The following is an 18,248-nucleotide window of genomic DNA, read 5'->3' as shown; positions in this document are numbered from 1 at the left end:
CATAACATGGCTCCATGCGGCTTTCCCCTAAGGCCTTCTGAGTTGGCAAAGGAGTCTCAGGTGTCTGCTCCCAGGCCCTGGACGGCACAGAGAGGGCGCATGGCTTAGTGGGGGAAGCTGGGAAGGTGCCAAGGGGACGAGTGCCCACAGGGGCCACTCTTCCCGCCGGGCTTCCAGGAAAGGGATCCCAAGGGCAGTAGGCATTCCAGGGAAACACAGCTGTCACCTCAGGGCAGGCTCTTCAGGAAGGAGCAGAGTCTGGGGTGGGCAAAGCAGAGGTAGAGGGAGAGGGACAAGGAGAGAAGGAGAGGACCAGAGAGACCAGAAAGGGACAAGGAAAGGACCCAGAGAGGCCAGAGAGGGACAAGGAGAGGACCCAGAGAGGCCAGAGAGGGACAAGGAGAGGACCCAGAGAGGCCAGAGAGGGACAAGGAGAGGACCCAGAGAGGCCAGAGAGGGACAAGGAGAGGACCCAGAGAGGCCAGAGAGGGACAAGGAGAGGACCCAGAGAGGGACAAGGAGAGGACCCAGAGAGGGATAAGGAGAGGACCCAGAGAGGGACAAGGAGAGGACCCAGAGAGGCCAGAGAGGGACAAGGAGAGGACCCAGAGAGGGACAAGGAGAGGACCCAGAGAGGCCAGAGAGGGACAAGGAGAGGACCCAGAGAGGGATAAGGAGAGGACCCAGAGAGGGACAAGGAGAGGACCCAGAGAGGGACAAGGAGAGGACCCAGAGAAGGACAAGGAGAGGACCCAGAGAGGTCAGGGAGGGACAAGGAGAGGACCCAGAGAGGCCAGGAGAGACAAGGAGAGGACCCAGGGAGGGACAAGGAGAGGACCCAGAGAGATCAGAGAGGGACAAGGAGAGGACCCAGAGAGGCCAGGAGGGAGTGGAGGAGGAGATGCTAGTGGCAACAGGGACAGGGCAGGCTTTGGAATCCACTTGCTGTGGGTTCCCAGCTGACACACACACGAGCTGCTAAGCCTCTCAGGCTCCTCGTCTGCACCAGGGACTAGGACGGCCCCACCAAGGCCTCAGGACACCACGGGCACTGCGTGCGCAGGGTGGACGGAGGGTGGGCGGGGTGTGCACAGCACCACAAGGACGCGCTCTGCCTGGGCCGCGAGGTTCCCAAAGCTCAGCGTCCGTGCTGGGAGGGGGGCTCTGCTCAGACACTGGGTTAAGGACGAATGCAGGGACCGAGGCTGAGAGCACAGGGCAGACGCACAGAGCCTGCGGCTCAGGCTGCTGCAGGGGCGAGCAGGCCCCAGATGGCACTGGACACACAGGGACTGTGGGCTTAGGAGGGGCTAGAACTGGATTCCAACTGAGGCAGCCCCGGCACATGGGTGTGGCCAAGACTGCACAAGGGAATGTGGCTGCCGAGGAAAGCAGGAAGAGAGGTGACCCTCGTGATCAGAGCTCAGCATTGCAAGAGCACGTGGCAGAGAAAGAAGGAAGCCCCGAAAGAATGAGCAGAAAAGCAGACAGATGGGGGAGCATTTGCAATTTACATTCCAGACCAGGATCAACAGCCTCCCGTGCTCTAAACGCTTGGTAAACTAGAAGAGGCCACAGTCCACAGTGGCCAGAGATGGGACCAGGGAGGCCAGGAAGTGCGGCCGGTGGCGGCCCTGAGCATGGGGGAGACGCTGCCTTGCTCAGGAGAGGAGAGATGGTATCGCAACTGCGTGCAACTCCCACCCAGGGAAAGCCCCCCGGCTGCTGTGGAAATGCACAGTGATGCAGCCCCACGAGGGGACTGGGCTGCTTCTAGCAAACTCTACGGGTATTTGCCCCTGACCCAGCAGCCCCACTTCTAGGAACCTATCCCACAGAGCCTCGGCCAAACACACATGCAGTGCTCTTTGCTGCCGCACGGCTGGATCCATGAAAGATCAGAAATGACCCGTATGTCCAACAACGGGGCGCCAGTCCAATAAGCTAGGGGGCAGCCATGTGAGGGGGCGCCGCGCCATTAAAAGATTCAGAAGTCGGCCAGGCGAGATGGCTCACGCCTGTAATTCCAACACTTTGCAGGGCCAAGGCGGGGAGGATCACTTGAGGCCAGGGGTTTAAGATCAGCCTGGGCAACAAAGTGAGACCCCGTCTCTACAAAAAAACATTTTTTTTTTTTTGAGTTAGAGTCTCACACTGTCGCCTAGGCAGCAGTGCAATGGTGTGATCTCGGCTCAGTGCAACCTCTCCGCCTCCTGGGTTCAAGCGATTCGCCTGCCTCAGCCTCCCAAGTAGCTGGGATTACAGGCATGCACCGCCACACCCGGCTAATTTTTCGTATTTTTAGTAGAGACAGGGTTTCACTATGTTGACCAGACTGGTCTCGAACTCCTGACTTCGTGATCCGCCTGCCTCAGACTCCTAAAGTGCTGGGATTACAGGCGTGAGCCACTGCCAAAAAATTTTTTTAAAGTAGCTGGGCATGGTGGTGGGTTCCTGTAGTCCCAGCTACTCCAGAGGCTCATGTGGGAGGTTCACTTAAGCCCAGGAGTTTGAGGTTACAATGAGCCATGATCCTGCCACTGCACTCCAGACTGGGTGACATAGCAAGACTCAGTCTCTAAAAAGAAATAATAAATAAATAGATTAAGAAGTCACTGCATGTTGCTATGGATATACTATTGAATTTTAAAAGGTGGAGAAAGCCTCTCATTTATGTAAAGAAGTGGGGAGAAGATACATATAGAATCAGCTGTGTGACGCATGAAAGACATGCCCTAAACTTGGCTCCTGGTCACCTGTGGGGAAAGCAGAGAGCACCAGGAGGGGACAGGGACAGGAAGCTGACTCTCCTGGAATATACCTTGCTTGATAAATTTGATGCAGGACCCATAATTTAAAAAGAAAATTAAATTTTAAAAAGTCATCTCTCAATATCAAAAATGAAACAAATGAACCTATGTCATTCCTTTGGTGGCACAATCACCCAGCGAAGAAGCACCCAGGTGGTTTTAAAATGCAGGCATTTGGCCGGGCGCGGTGGCTCATGCTTGTAATCCCAACACTTTGGGAGGCCGAGGTGGGCGGATCACAAGGTCAGGAGTTTGAGACCAGCCTGGCCAACAAGGTGAAACCCCGTATCTACTAAAAATACAAAAAAAAAAAAAAAATTAGCCGAGCACGGTGGCAGGCGCCTGTAGTCCCAGCTACTCAGAAAGCTGAGGCAGGAGAATTGCTTGAACCCAGGAGGCAGAGGTTGCAGTGAGCTGAGATCGCGCCACTGCACTCTAGCCTGGGCGACAGAGCGAGACTCCCTCAAAAAATAAATAAATAAATAAATAAAAAATAACGCAGGCATTTGAGATATACCCTGAAGACAACGACAAGTGGCAACTGCAGGAGGCACAGACATGTGCTGTCTCAGCAAAGACACTGTCGGCAGCAGAGCTGGTCCCACAGGTATGTGGGGCAAAGTGAGTGAGTCACAACTGCGTGCCGGTCTAAATCTGTCCTCGCCAGGGCTGCAGAAAACTGGGACTGTCAGTGAGGGAGAAAAGAGACGCAGACATGAGGCCGCAGAGGTTAGGTGGAGCCTGTTGGCCCAAATTTGAAGCATCACCGAAACAAACAAAAACACAGTTCCTAGCTGTAGGAACAGACCTCGAAATAAGACTACCCCGGTGGCCTCCTGAGAGCCTGGCTGTGGTCCTGAATTCTCCTTCTCTCCCTGGACAAGTAGATGATGCCAGACCCCAGACAGTAAACGCACAGGATAGGCCTGAAGCTCCTTTTGTAAAGGACTCCAGGCCACCTTGAAGAGACTCTCACTGACCAAAGATGGAACAATCTGTGGACTGGAAGACATCCAGAACTATCCCCGGCAATCAATAAAGGGTGATCATGTTGGCGCAGCTCCAACTAGCAATTCCTAGTGAGTTAATGGACCCAGGCTCTGAGTGCCCACAGCTCTGTTTGTTTGTTAGAGACAGGGTCTCACTCTGTCACCCAGGCTGGAGTGTAGTAATGTGATCACCGGTCACTGCAGCCTCAACCTCCCAGGCTCAAGTGATCCTCCTACATCAGCCACCCGAGTAGCTGGGAGCCCAGGCATGTGCCACCATGCCTGGCTAATTCTTTTTTGTAGAGATGGGATCTCACTTTGTTGCCCGGGCTGGTTCTGAACCCGTGGCCTCGAGCGATCCTCTCGCCTCAGCCTCTGACAGTGATTATAGGCGTGAGCCGCCGCACGCCTGGCCTGCCCACAGCTTTTAAATTCAGAGAAAGAGCAACAAAAAGGCTTCCTGACAGAGGGACACAAACAAGGTCCAGACACAGGACTGCAAACACCAGAGGGCAACACGTGAGACCACTGGACATTTGAACATAGATTGAGTATCTGATGATATTAAATAACTTTCTAAAGTTATTTTCTAAAGTATAATAATAATATCACAGTCACATTAAAAAAGAATCCTTACCCTTTAAATATACATAAGAAATATTTACAAACAAAAAGATGTCTGGAATTTGCTTCAAAATACGAGGGAGGAGAGAAGCAGGGGGGTGTGGACCAAACAGAAAGAGCCACAGCCTGTCACTGCAGATCCAGAATGAGCCACAGCCAATCACTGTGGATCCAGAACGAGCCACAGCCAATCACCTCGGATCCAGAACGAGCCACAGCCAATCACTGCGGATCCAGAACGAGCCACAGCCAATCACTGCAGATCCAGCTATGGGGACATGAGCTCACCACTGTCTGTCTGAATCTGTCTATGTTGGGACTGTCCACGTTGCCAAGTGTGCTTGTGTTTTTTCAATACAAGCTGAGAAGTAGTAAAAAGAGTGGAGTGCCACCAAAGCCTCCAAAGGGGAGTGTTTCAAAGTGAAGTGTAAGGGGTGGAGCCGCCCCGCAAGGCCCCTCCCAGCGCCTTTCTACTACGCTTGCCAGTCCTACGTGCTCACATGAAACTTTCACCTCAATCTCTCCACAACCCTCACCTAGGGAATGCAATATACATCACTTCATGTTGTTGAAAAGATGCTTTTGGTCCTAGAATCTTTATTTATTTTTTTTTAAGAGACAAGGTTTCCCTCTGTCATCTAGGCTGGAGCACAGTGGTGAAATCACGGTTCACTGCAGCCTCAAACTCCTGGGATCAAGCCATCCTCCTGTCTCAGCCTCCCCAGTAACTGGACGACAGACATGTGCCACCATGCCTGGCTAATCTTTTAAATTTTTTTGTAGAGTTGGGGTCTCACTATGTTGCCCAGGCTCTGGTCTCAAGCTCCTGGCCTCAAGCAATCCTCTTCCCTCAGCTTTCCTGAGGGCATGAGCTACTACCACACCCAGCCTGTCTCAGAATTTAAAAGAGTCAAAATTAGGTGGTTTGTCAAGTTCACAAAAGACATTCCTCATCTATACCAAGACAGATATTTTTGTCAAGACCTGAATTATCCACATAGTCAAAAATGTACAAAAAACATTGCTGAAAAGAGAAAAAAAATCTCAAATGGTTTATTTTAAAAGAAACATACAGATATATACATAAATACAGATGTGTATGCATGAGCATTAGCACACTCGTATTTTTCAGTGCTGTCTGCTGAGAGGGCCTGCAGGCAATGATACCTCAGCAGCAATGAGCTCACCCAGCACTGGATTGTGGTTTCTAAACACCATTACCCAGTGAATGGGCTCCCTGGGGAAGTGGCTGATTCCAGGGTTAAGGCAGGGAAAATATAAGCTGAACTAGAGCATTCTTTAGTGCCTGAAATAAGTGTTCAGAAAAGGATGGGGGTTCAGCAGAAGGGGGAAAACCAACCTAGAAGAACTCTCAACACCAAAGGTAGAACACTTTGAGCAATTATTTATAGTCCGTAAATAAGGACTCCACTGGAATTCAACTCACAGAATAAAATACATGCTCATGAGTTCATACTAATACAAATAAATAACTGAATAAATATATAATTAGGGGAGAAGGGACAGCTCTCCTTTACAGAACAATTCCGATTAATAAAGGTAGAAGAAAGAACGAGAATGGAAAATCTCCATTAGAGTGATTTCAGTAAAACCCACCAATGGATGCTACAATTGGCAAGCAGAATCCAAGTGTCTTCCCTAAAGCATTGATTACAAAGAGAAATGCAGCAACTTTGCAGTGGAGACACTTGACCAAGTGATCAGGTTAACAGTCCCACTAACAAGACATGTGGCTATCACAGAGCCCCTCAGACAAGGCCCTGGCAAGGGTACCTCACTTCTGTGTGTGCCAAAAATACAGAACCTCATTCTAAGAAGAAAACATCAGACAAACCCAAATTAAGGAAAAGTCCACTAAGTAACAGACCAGAGCAGCTGCCACCAAGTGGAGGAGCCCAAATGCCATGAGGGTCCTGGGACAGGAAACGACATCGGGGACACTGAGGAAATACAAGTGACATGTGGAGCTAAGATGCATTTCTTGCTTTGGTCACTGACCTATGGTTATTCCGAGAGATGCTGGCATCAGGGGAGCTGGGTGGTGGGTCTACAGGAATGCTCTGTGCTATTCTGTGATTTTCCGTAAGTCTAAAATTATTTCAAAATAAAAAGTTGAGAAAAAGTGAAGTTCCCTCTGGAAAAAGAAAGGACTAAAACAGATAAGGGCAAAAAATCACCAGCACTAGAAGACATGGTCTGAGCAAGAGTGACACGTATTCCCAGGCCATTTGAGTTTTCAGTCATCAAGCGCTGGCCCAGGAACCAGCACGGTACAGAAGGCACGGGACACTCCCCGCCCCTGTGAGGCACAGCTTGGGTTCTCACAGTCAGGAAAGATCATGAAAGGGAAAGTCTGTAACTTCTGGGTGCTCATTCCCAGCTGGTTTTTCTGTCCCAAACCCTGAGCACCTGACAAAGGCTGACACCCCTCCTGCAGCTCAGCACGTGGCCAGGGAGGGTGCCACGGAAGCCCCACCCACCTCACGCAGGCCACAGGGCTGGATAGGTGCTTGCAGGATGGTTCTTATGTCCCGTTTCACCTACAGAACACCTCTTCCCCTGACTTGCTTGTTCTTTTCCTGTTTTATTGTCTTAATCTCATGCTGTTTATAAACGTAAGAGTGCATTTTTTCTTTTCCTTTTTTTTGTTTTTGAGATGGAATCTCACTCTTATCACCCAGCCTGGAGTGCAATGGCACGATCTCGGCTCACTGCAACCTCCGCCTCCTGGGTTCAAGCAATTCTCCTGCCTCAGCCTCCCGAGTAGCTGGGATTACAGGCATGTGCCACCATGCCTGGCTCATTTTGCATTTTTAGTAGAGATGGTGTTTCTCCATGTTGGCCAGGCTGGTCTCGAACTCCTGACCTCAGGTGATCCCCCACCTCGGCCCCCCAAAGTGCTGGGATTACAGGCCTGAGCTGCCGCACCTGGCAAGAGCGCATTTTCTTAAACCACCAGCACTGCAATACCTTCCCAGGAGTCAGTGGTGCAGCCCCATGTGTGAACACGGGCCCCCGGACTCACCAGGCCAACACACTTCTTCAGGATGGTCCACACGCTGAAGTCGCTTCTGCTGAACATGGGAGCCGGCAGCGATGTCCTGCGAAGCACAAAAGGGGTACGTGTGGGTGAATTCAACACAGGACTCTGACTACTCAAGGCGGCTGTGCTCAATGACCATTTCTCTTTAATTTTTACACCTAAACATTGGCATTTCTACATTCTGGCATGCCTAGGGACACAGGGCACGACTGCTGCCTAGAGGCCTTCCACACCCATGTTCCCAGGGCTTCCTGGGAATGTTCATGACAACAAAGATGACTCTGCAGTCTTGGCCCCGCAGTAGCCCTGCTGTTGTTTCCTCTCAGAGCTGGGGGACAGGGTGGCAGCTGGAGGGAGTCCCTCTGCCCACAGAGCCCACAGCCTTCTGGGGGCTCCTGCTGGGTCCCTGGGGCAGTGGCCAGACCACAGGCAGAGGTCAGGCACGAGGCCAGCAAGAGTGACCTGAATTAAAAGCTTTTCCGCCTTTAAACACGTGCTTGCTTTCCTGAGGAGCATTTCTTTCCAGGTCATCTTCCAGTCGGCTGCAAGGGGGAGCCCATGCCCTCATGCTTGCACCAGGAGACCCTCACCCCCACCACTGCTCACCACTCATCGACCGGGACCACTGACCCGGGGCCCTGGTCTCCCCACCAGGAACGTGGAGCTGGAATGAGACACTGTCTCCATCTAGGAGGGGAGCGCCTGAATGGAGACATAAACTTGGATTTGGGGAGAGGCGTGCCAGACCCACACAGGACACCACAGAGCAGGGTGCAAAGAAGGTGCTGCAGAGTAGGGGCCCGGGGTTCCCTGCTGCTCACAGCCCTCCAGGGACACCCCAGGGCTCTCCTGCTGAACTCCCATTTCATGGAAGCTGCTTTGAGGGGCGTTTTGCCTCACACCCAGCAGAACCTTGGCACCGACACTCTGACCTCCGGAGTGATGAAAGCGCGAGCTCTTGTCTGCTCTGCTCCCGAGCTATGCCCCGGGAATGCCACGTCAGGGCAGCTGGGTCAGGGCACACTACTGGTGTCAGGGGGCAGGAGGGAAAGGACATGGCAGCTATGAGGCAGGGTGGAAAAGAAAAGGAACATCTGCTGAGTATCAGGCCCGGGCTGCCAGAAGCCAGCACCCAGCTCTGCTCCGCCATCGTCCGTGCACGCATTCAGTGAATACTTTGTGATTCGGAGGTGCTACCAGGAGGGGAACGTGGCTCTGCAGAGGGTCAGGTCACATCCCCCAAGGATACGAACCTGCATGGAGATGGGATGCATAGGAACTACAGACAGGAAAGAAGAGAAAAGAGGCCCCAGGCCAAGGGAGCAGAGGGAGCTGACACACCCGAGGACCTGAAAGAGGCCCCTGCAGCTGGGACGGGAGGCAACAGGGCTCGGGGCCAGGCCTGAGGGCACAGGTGAGGGTGCTGGCTTTCTTCCTAAGAGGTGAGTGACCACATGGTGCACTGTCCGAGCTGGGTCATTTCTTCTAGTATAACAGGGCGCCATTCACAGTTCTGTAGGAGCAGCAGTGTGAGGCCGGCCATGTGGTCATCCTGCCTGAGTTTTAGGCAGAGGGTGACGGGGTGGGGGGGTCCAGATCTGTCTTTTGAAAAGTGCCTCTGGGCTGGGCATGGTGGCTCCTACCTTTAATCACAATACTTTGGGAGGCCGAGGCAGGCGGATCACTTGAGGAGGTCAAGACTAGCCTGGCCAACACGGCGAAACCCTGTCTCTACTAAAAATACAAAAATTAGCCAGGCATGGTGGCACATGCCTGTAATCCCAGCAACTTGGGAGGCTGAGACAAGAGAATCATCTGAACCTGGGAGGCAGAGGTTTCCGAGGTCACGCCACTGAACTCCAGCCTGGGCGATAGAGTGAGACTCCGTCTCAAACACAATAAATACACATATACACAAATGCCTCTGCACAACAACAGGAATAAAAGGCAGGGATGCAGAGGCCACTCTGGAAACAAGGGTGGTTGGGTAGACGGGCATGTTGCAGAGGAAATGGAAGAACTGACGGACCTAACAGCATTTAAAGCGACCGCAGAGTCAGGGCTAGAAAACGGGGAATGCAGGAGCGGGGGTGGGGGCTCCCATATCTGTAGGGTGAGAGAACGAACAAACAAGAGGTGAGATGCACATGTGGGCGCCCAAGTGGACCCACCAAGCAGGCGTGTGGGCCTACAGCTCGAAGGAGAGCCTGAGGCCAGGCTGCAGCAGCTCCCTGGAGCTGAGACACACATCAGCGGCTGTGCCTGGAGCCCGCAATGCAATGCCACCAGCTCCAGGGCCACTGCCTGCCCCACCTGACACTTGTCCTGCCTTTGTGCCTTTTTTTTTTTTTTTTTTTTGGAGATGGAGTCTCGCTCTGTCACCCAGGCTGGAGTGCAGTGGCGTGACCTCGGCTCACTGTAACCTCTGCCTCCCGGGTTCAAGTGATTCCCCTGCCTCAGCCTCCCGAGTAGCCGGGACTACAGATGCGCACAGCCACGCCCAGCTAATTTTTTGTATTTTAGTAGAGATGGGGTTTCTCCATGTTGGCCAGGATGGTCTCGATCTCCTGACTTCATGATCCGCCCACCTCGGCCTTCCAAAGGACTGGGATTACAGGCATGAGCCACTGCGCCTGGCTCGTGCTTCTATCAACAAAGACTGAAGACTTCTTCCCTTTATTTTTTGAGCCAGGGTGTTGCTCTGTTGCCCATACTAGAGTGCAGTGGCGCCATTGTAGCTCACCATAGCCTCGAACTTCTGGGCTCAACGGATCCTCCTGACTCAGCCTCCCAAGTAGCTGGGACCAGAGGCGTGCACCACCATGCCCAGCTAATTATTTTAATTTTTTTGTAGCAGTGGGGTCTTGCCATGTTGCCTAGGCTGGTCTCCAACTCCTGGGCTCAAGTGATCCACCTGTCTCAGCCTCCCAAAGTGCTGGGATTACAGGCATGAGCCACCACGACCAGCCAAGGACTGAAGACTTCTTGTGATGGCCACTGTCACTGGACTCTACCTACATGAAAACGAACGTGGTGGAGGAGGAAAGGGAATGAGGTCTTGCTACATCAAGGAAATTAAACCCTTCTTGTCCTGTAGGGGTCAGAGCTGAACACACTGCAATAGAACTCCGCTGAGACAGAGGATGAACTTGGCCGCCCATGGAAGAGCAGGCAGATCTGTAGGAAATCAGCAAGGGGTCTGATGATCAAAACGCCATGTACTATTTGCCAGGCCCTGTCAAAGCCTGTGTCACCCCAAATCCTCTCACAGCAACTCCTGAGGGCAGGGAGGGGAACAGAGGCATTTGTTAGATGGGGAAAGGCACTGCTCAAAAAATTGCCATCTGTGGATTCCAGGAGCCAAGAGAGGCATGGAGTCTCTCTGAACCCTTGCTGGCCAGACACAGGAGGCTGTCCAGACGGGGAGGCCAGACAGCTGTGGGGGGTGCCACTCCAGCTCAATGCTCGTGAGGGCTGAGGGGTACCCTGCAGAGTATTTTTGGGGTGATTACAGACACATTTTAGAAACGACAGACGTGAGAGAACATACCTGTGTTTCTGAATTCCATTCTCTTGAGAGGGCCTCTCCCCAATTTTCCCAATCCTATTATTTTTGCTGGTGTCTAAGTCAATCATTCCCGTGACTTTCTGATTTGCCTCTGAAAATTCCCCAGAAGAGTTATCAGAATCAAAGCCTGTGCGAGACAAGAAAATGGTCATTTTCGCTGGACCTGAAAGATTTTTTAAAAGCCTACCTCCAAGAATTCTGACTATGCAAGCAGGTGACTACAGAGCTCAGTTGTGTGAACGGACACATTTAGAAGAATTAACTCTGGTTCCCCAGAAGTAGACACGGTACAGAGAGAACAGGAGGGCGCCACGGAGCTTCCCTCCTAAGAACGCGCTCCCAGCGAGCTCCAGTGCCCAGGCTCCTCCCACGCTTGTGATTTGAGGTCCAGTCCCAGGCCATGAGCTTCATCTTCCAGAAGGAACCCTTTCATCATTTTAATCTGCGACCTACATGCTCTGGGTGGGCCACTTCTATCGGATTCAAACCCATCCCAAGGCTGCGACGCGCCCGTTGTGGCTCAGGGCTTGTGACCAAGGTCTGCGTCTTGGTCTGAAACACGCCTGCTGACAGTGTTTCAAGGGAGACCATCGCGGCACGCAAAGGCACCACTGAACTGTACCCAGCTAGGGAACAATCATGGAAATGCCACACACGTGACTGGACTCGGAGTGGACTCCGGATGAAGGGGGACTCTGGAGAAGGAGCTCTTCAGAATGTGAGTGAGATCCAGCCATGCATGCACTCCTGGAGCAAAAGTCCTGGAGAAGAACGGCCGGCCGCTGCCCTGGTGGGGTGGGCCCTTCCCCAGGACAGAACAGGCAACTAGGGAACGGGAACATACGTCTCCCTTCAACTCCTGTCAGTCTGAGTCGCTGGAAGGGCCAAGTTCTGCTCCAGAGCTGGGCGGAGTGGGGGCTGGGGCCCCGCGATGAGTTTATTCCATGGGGGCTCTGGGCCTGTAGGAGCCGGCAACCACCCAGTGCTTCCAGGGTCTGAGGGCTCCACGTGAGGGGCACAAGCCCGGGAGGGTCAGGTAGACAACTGCGGTCGGACCCCACATGCAGATGAGTCTGCCACAGGCTCCACAAGAACAAAGCAAAGCTGCTGTGTCCTGCCCCTCCACACAGCAGAGTCCATCCATAAAGGCAGTGCTGGGGTGGATGACATCGTGATTTTGAGAGGATGGGTTAAAAAGGAATCCTGAAATGGCCCACGGTTTCTGAAATAGCCTGCCATCTCTCATGTTTTGCTCTCTGTCCCAAAAGCAACATCTCTAACTTCTCACTCTGAAGTTATCTTAAAAACATTCCCTACTTAAGGGAATTCCATGGGGCAGGACCTGCCCCCACCCAGAAGAATAAAACAGCACATCCCGGCAGCCACTGCAGCCTCTGACTCAGCCAACACTACACGGATGGCCTAATAACATTCTAAGACCTGGCAGCCACCGCAGCCTCCGACTCAGCCAACGCTACACGGATGGCCTAATAACATTCTAAGACACCACATGCATTTATTGTAGAAAAACAGAAAATACAGATGAGCAAAGGAGGAAGCTGAGATCTCCTATCATCGGCTCCCTCGGAAACCCCTGCTTTTATTAGCCCCTCTGCATTCATAGCCCTTAATCCCATACACACTGTTCATGTCCTCCAAACCTTTCCTTTGAATGGCACTGATTCTTAAGACAAATTAAATGCCTAATGAAGTCATTCATTTAATAACTGCTTAGTTTACATACTTTTGAAATTAGAGTTACAAAGTCAGATGAGTATTATAGGCGGTGAAGGAGTCGAGAGTCTACCTCTAGCACGGGTATTTCATCGCATAAAGAGATGAAGTGGTTTTTTCCTTCCATTATTTGTTTTGAAGCCCAAGAACTGAGGGGGAAAATTCTTGTCACCTAGATGTCTGTCCCTTCCACTTCATCCTTGGGGACACATGGAGAGGCCTTGCCATGCAGGAGCAGCGCCCCACAGCCCCGCACACCCTGTGGCTCCTAGAACAGTGGAGTCCATCTGAGTACCACATCACACACAGCTGGGAACCCTGGGAAGTCACAGCAAACTGACTCAAAAAGCTCAGAGGTGGCCAGGCGCAGTGGCTGACACCTGTAATCCCAGCACTTTGGGAGACCAAGGCAGGTGGATCATCTGAGGTCAGGAGTTCGAGACCGGCCTGGCCAACATGGTGAAACCCCATCTCTACTAAAAGTACAAAAATTAGCCAGGCGTGGTGGTGGGCATCTGTAATCCCAGCTACTCGGGAGGCTGAGGCAGGAGAACTGCTTGAACCCGTGAGGAGGAGGTTGCAGTGAGCTGAGATCACGCCACTGCACTCCAGCCTGGGCGACAAAGCAAGACTCTGGCTCAAAAAAAAAAAAAAAAAAAATGGCCAGAGGTATTCGGGAAAGTATCAGTCACACCAAGACCCCAGACAAAAAGGACATCCTATGAGACTCCCAGGAGAGGAGGGACCTCAAAACTGCGCTCTCTGTGACAGACATGGCATCCCACTAGAGGGCAGCCCGAGGGTGTGAGAGCCTGACAACCCCTCCGCTGTGTGGGATTCAGCAGAGAACACAGAACCACCACGGATGAGTTGCAAGCTCCATGGACCCTCCTCTGAGAGTGCATCCGAGGCAAACACGCTGCAGATAATTCAGCTACGAAATCATGGAAACTGACTTCGAAATTGAGCCTTTGAAGCCAGTAAGGAGCGCAGCATCCCCTTCTCCTGGGGTTTTGGATAAGAGTAAGTCAACCATCTTGAGCTGCCAGAGCAGGTACAGGAGCAGCACAGCCTCGGGACAATCAGCCCGCTCCAGCAGGGCCACGGACTGGAGGCGCCACCAGAGCCATCAACGTCCTCGGGGTGTGGCCACAGAGACCCTCCTGACACACCCACCCTGGCAGGGCCACAGACTGGAGGTGCCAACGGAGCCATCGACGTGTCCTTGGGGCATGGCCACAGAGACCCTGACAGATCCTTGAGCGGCAGTAACCGCAGAAGTGCTTCTAAAGATCGTCACTAATTCCTGGCCTGCGGCCACATTTCCAAAACCGCTCCTTTCTGATCCCGACGCCTAAGGACAAGGGAACATCAAGGAGAATCTCCTGATGCCCCTTCCCACCAGCAATGGTCCTTTCCAGAAAAAACAAGCGGAATTCCAGATGCTGACTCCGAGGCACAGAAGAGTGGAGAATGAACATGAGGACCTGACAAGACACGAGCTCGAAGGGTTTCAGGCTCTTCCCTGTGCCAGGAGAAGGGGCGGCTCTGGGAGGCCAAGCTGCCAGCCCCGCCTGCCCTTTCCTCTAGCCGCCCCGTCACGTGCCCATGAGCCCTGCAACACGGTCTTCATTTTCTTTTTTTGAGTGACTGGATGCCAAAACACATTCTTTTCAATTAGGCCACAGGATTTCATTCAGACCACAGGCTGCACGCCGCCACTTTAAACCATCGTGCGAAAGAAAAAAATAACTGCATTCTGAGGCTGTGAGCGCAGCTGTGGACCCAGGGGTTTGCTGTCTGATGGGATGCATCAAGCAGTGCCAGGCAAGACAGGGCCACCATATCTAGAACATTCTCATCATGAAGCAGAAATAGGAGAAGAAGATGGCTATCTCAGGAGACAAATGAAAATATCCGCACCCCAGGAAACTCTTCGGGAGACTTAAACCCTGTCAGCCAAAGTCAAGGCTTTTCCCACCTCTGAGATGGATGTGAGGTTTTGCTGAACAGTCCATGTTTGGGATCGTGAACGCTCACCCACACACTGCTTTACTGAGCATCTTTACACCCCAAACGCCAGGTCCAACATCTGAATCCAGGGACGTTCACCCTTCCAGTACGTCCCTAGTTGGTTCTTTCGACTCACCTGTGACGGCATCAAAGAATTCTTCCTCTCCGTTCATCCTTCAGCAGCCAGCCTCCACAGCCCCTGACGTGTGCTCTTCTACTGAATCATCGTATCTGATCCACATCTACAGTGTAAGGAATTTTACAAACTTTCTCTTGGAAAAATCCAATAGACACAGAAGATCTAAAGGGAAAAAAATTTTGGCATACTTAGCTTCCAGAAGTTTCACGGTTTAAAAACATTTTAAAAATACCCATTCACCATCCTAAAATCAATCTAAATTCCATGTAAGCAAATTAGTAAAATAAATTATCACATCACAAACATAATTTCAAAAAGTAAACGAGAGGGAGCATTTATAACGTAAGATCAATCAATGAATAACAGACCAGTAATTCAGCCCTATAACAAGAGTTGTTTCTAAAAAGCATTATTGGCTGGGCATGGTGGCTCACGCCTGTAATCCCAGCACTTTGGGAGGCTGAGGTGGGCGGATCACTTGAAGCCAGGAGCTTGGGACCAGCCTGGCCAACATGGTGAAACCCTGTCTCTAACTAAAAATACAAAAATTATACAGGCGTGGTGGCGCACGCCTATAGTCCCAGCTACTTGGGAGGGTGAGGCAGGAGAATCTCTTGAACTCGGGAGGCAGAGATCGCAGTGAGCTGAGATCGTGCCACGGCACTCCAGCCTGGGTGACAAAATGAGACTCTGTCTCAAAATAAATAAACAAATAAATAATTAAAATAAATAAAATTAAAAGCATTATCTACAGTTATGTAAGAAAACAATAAAACATTAATTTGGGAAAAGTCATGGGGGCAGGGTGTGGTGGCTCACGCCTGTAATCCCGGCATTTTGGGAGACCGAAGCCGGTGGATCACTTGAGGTCAGGGGTTCAGAGACCAGCCTGGACAACGTGGTGAAACCCTGTCTCTACTATAAATACAAAAATCAGCCAGGCGTGGTGGCAGGCACCTGTAATCCCAGCTACTCAGTAGGCTGAGGCAGAAGAGTCGCTTGAATCCGGAAGGCAGAGGTTGCAGTGAGCCGAGATCACGCCACTGCACTCCAGCCTGGGCAACAGAGCGAGACTCCATCTCAAAAAAAAAAAAAAAAAAAGAAAGTCATGGGGGCAGTCAGAGAGAGCAGGTGAGCTTCAATGAGGTGTTCAGCATCCGAGGTTCAAACACGGCTCAGGAAGTTTTGCTGAAAATCATTGCAAACATTCACCAGAGGCTGGAACAAGTGGCTGTATAAGTAAATGGAAAATTATGTCTAAAATTTCACAACTACCTGAAACCAACATCAATTCTAGAGAATTGAGGCTGCTATGTATGTTAGCTACTCCCAGGATAAACTGAAGTAAACTTACATTTTCTCACAACGACCTTAGCTCAATATTCTAGAACTCATGCACATTAGTGTCTCCCATCAGGAAAAGCAGCGTTTGATGAACGACAAGAGAAGGAAGCCAAAATCAGCATCCTTACTTGTGCCAAAAATACAAAAACCAGCCCAGAGCTCTCTGCACAGTTCTGAGGGTGAGGGCGCCGGGGCGAGAACGGCCCCCAGTGCTGGGTGACCCCCCAAGCGGCTCATCCCGCAGCCCTGCCACAGCCGCAAGGGGCAGCAGCAGCTGCTTCCCTCCAGACAACAGGACAGCCACCACGTCCCCTGAGAGACTCTCCAGTGTCTCCTGGTTCCTCCCTCCTTCCCAGCCGGACTGCGGCAGCCCCTGAAGGCCGGCGCAGACAGCCCTGCTCACGGCCAGGGTGTGCTTGCCCTTGCAGACGGGAGAAGTTGCTGTCACTCACTCAGGTCCCCTTCACAACTGCAGCGATGTGCTTCCCCCTTCAGAGCCACTGAGGGGCCAGGGCTTCCTGAGGAGACGCGGCTGAATCCAGGACTGGGCTCCTCTTGCCATGGTAGCAAGGAAGCTGCCTGCCCAGAAAGACTGGGGTGTAGAGTTGGAATGTGCATCCCTCCAAACACATGCTGAGATCTGACTGCCATGTGACAATGTTAGGATGTGGGGCCTTTGAGAGGTGGTGGGACTGTGAGGGCTCTGCCCTCAGGAATGGCTTAATGCTGTTTTATAAAAGGGTCTGTTATAAAAGGGTGAGTCGGCCGGGCGTGTTGGCTCACGCCTGTAATCCCAACAGTTTAGGAGGCCGAGGTGGGCAGATCACCTGAGGTCAAGAGTTCCAGACCAGCCTGGCCAACATGATGAAACCCCGTCTCTACTAAAAAAATTCAAAAAAATTAGCCCAGGCATGGTGGCAAGTGCCTATAATCCCAGCTACTTGGGAGGCTGAGACAGGTGAATCGCTTGAACCCGGGAGGCAGAGGTTGCAGTGAGCCGAGATCACGCCCCTGCACTCCAGCCTGGGCAACAAGAGTGAAACCCTGTCTCAAAAAATAAATAAATAAATAAATAAATAAAAGGGTGAGTTTGGCCCCCTTTAGTGCGCTCTCTCCCCCTCCCTTTGCCTCCCCCTCCTTCTCCCTCCCTTTCCCTCTCTCCTCTCTCTCTCCCCCTCTCTTCCCTCCTCTCTTGCCCTTCCACCTTCTGCCATGAGATGACAGCAAGAAAGCCCTCAGCAGACACCAGCACCTTGAACTGGACTTCCAGACTCCAGAACGAGGAGCCTGCACATTGCTGCTCATTCTAAACTGCCCAGCCTGTGGCACTGCTGTAGCGGCACAACACAGGCTACGCCAGGGGCTCTCGCCGAATGACTCAGGATGAACCTACGGAAGCTCCCACAAGAAAGAGGAGACAATCTGAGCACCAGTACATGGGAAAAGGCTGAAACACAGTGAATACATTCAAGTCCAGAGTTCCTAAGATCCTAAAAAGGAGATTAACTGGTCATGGTGGATGACGCCAGTAAGCCCACAAGTTATTTTGAAACTGGCAATCAAGGAGATAGCATCCTGCCTTCCCTACACACACTGCTGTGCCACTGTCGCCAGGTAACAGGTGAGGAAATTGCGCTTTATGGAAGCATCCCAGCAAATGGATGAACAAGGCACACAGGTGTGTGACCATCACCATTAGACGACACTGGAGAATTCACACATCCAGGCACTGAACCCCGAGAGACGGCCTTGGGTGCCTCCCGGGGAGAGATGACACTGCCATTGCTGAAGCAGTTTTGCCCGGAACACTGAGCCCAGGTTTGTCCAGTTTCTAGCTTTATCTACTGACATGGTCTGGATGTGTCCCCACCACCAAACCTCCTGTTGAGATGTGATCCCCGGTGTTGGATGCAGGCCTGATGGGAGGTGTTTGAGCCATGGGAGTGGATCCCTCACGGCTTGG

General features: G+C 52.0%; 1 protein-coding gene across 8 annotated transcripts in view; it reads right to left on the bottom strand.

The window, feature by feature from the left end:
- Positions 1 to 18,248, bottom strand: part of OSBPL2 (oxysterol binding protein like 2) — a 55,430-nt gene that overhangs the window by 24,159 nt on the left and 13,023 nt on the right. For 2 of the 8 annotated variants that reach the window (XM_001144767.6, XM_009437551.5), the window contains 3 exons: positions 14,939 to 15,103; positions 11,038 to 11,182; positions 7,470 to 7,545 (listed from right to left, as the gene is read on the bottom strand). In XM_001144767.6, the coding sequence (XP_001144767.1) occupies positions 7,470 to 7,545; positions 11,038 to 11,182; positions 14,939 to 14,975 (258 nt within the window). In that variant the 5' untranslated portion in view covers positions 14,976 to 15,103. Of the gene's footprint in view, positions 1 to 7,469; positions 7,546 to 8,093; positions 9,199 to 11,037; positions 11,183 to 14,938; positions 15,104 to 15,898; positions 16,021 to 18,248 lie in introns of those variants that run through there. The other 6 variants (XM_063802725.1, XM_054674511.2, XM_054674510.2 and 3 more) reach the window with 5 other exon arrangements.

Source organism: Pan troglodytes, chromosome 21 (genome assembly GCF_028858775.2).
Source record: "Pan troglodytes isolate AG18354 chromosome 21, NHGRI_mPanTro3-v2.0_pri, whole genome shotgun sequence".
Taxonomy (NCBI): Eukaryota; Metazoa; Chordata; class Mammalia; order Primates; family Hominidae; genus Pan; species Pan troglodytes.
Note: the sequence above shows the minus strand (reverse complement) of the source record. Positions and strands in the feature narration are given on the sequence as shown.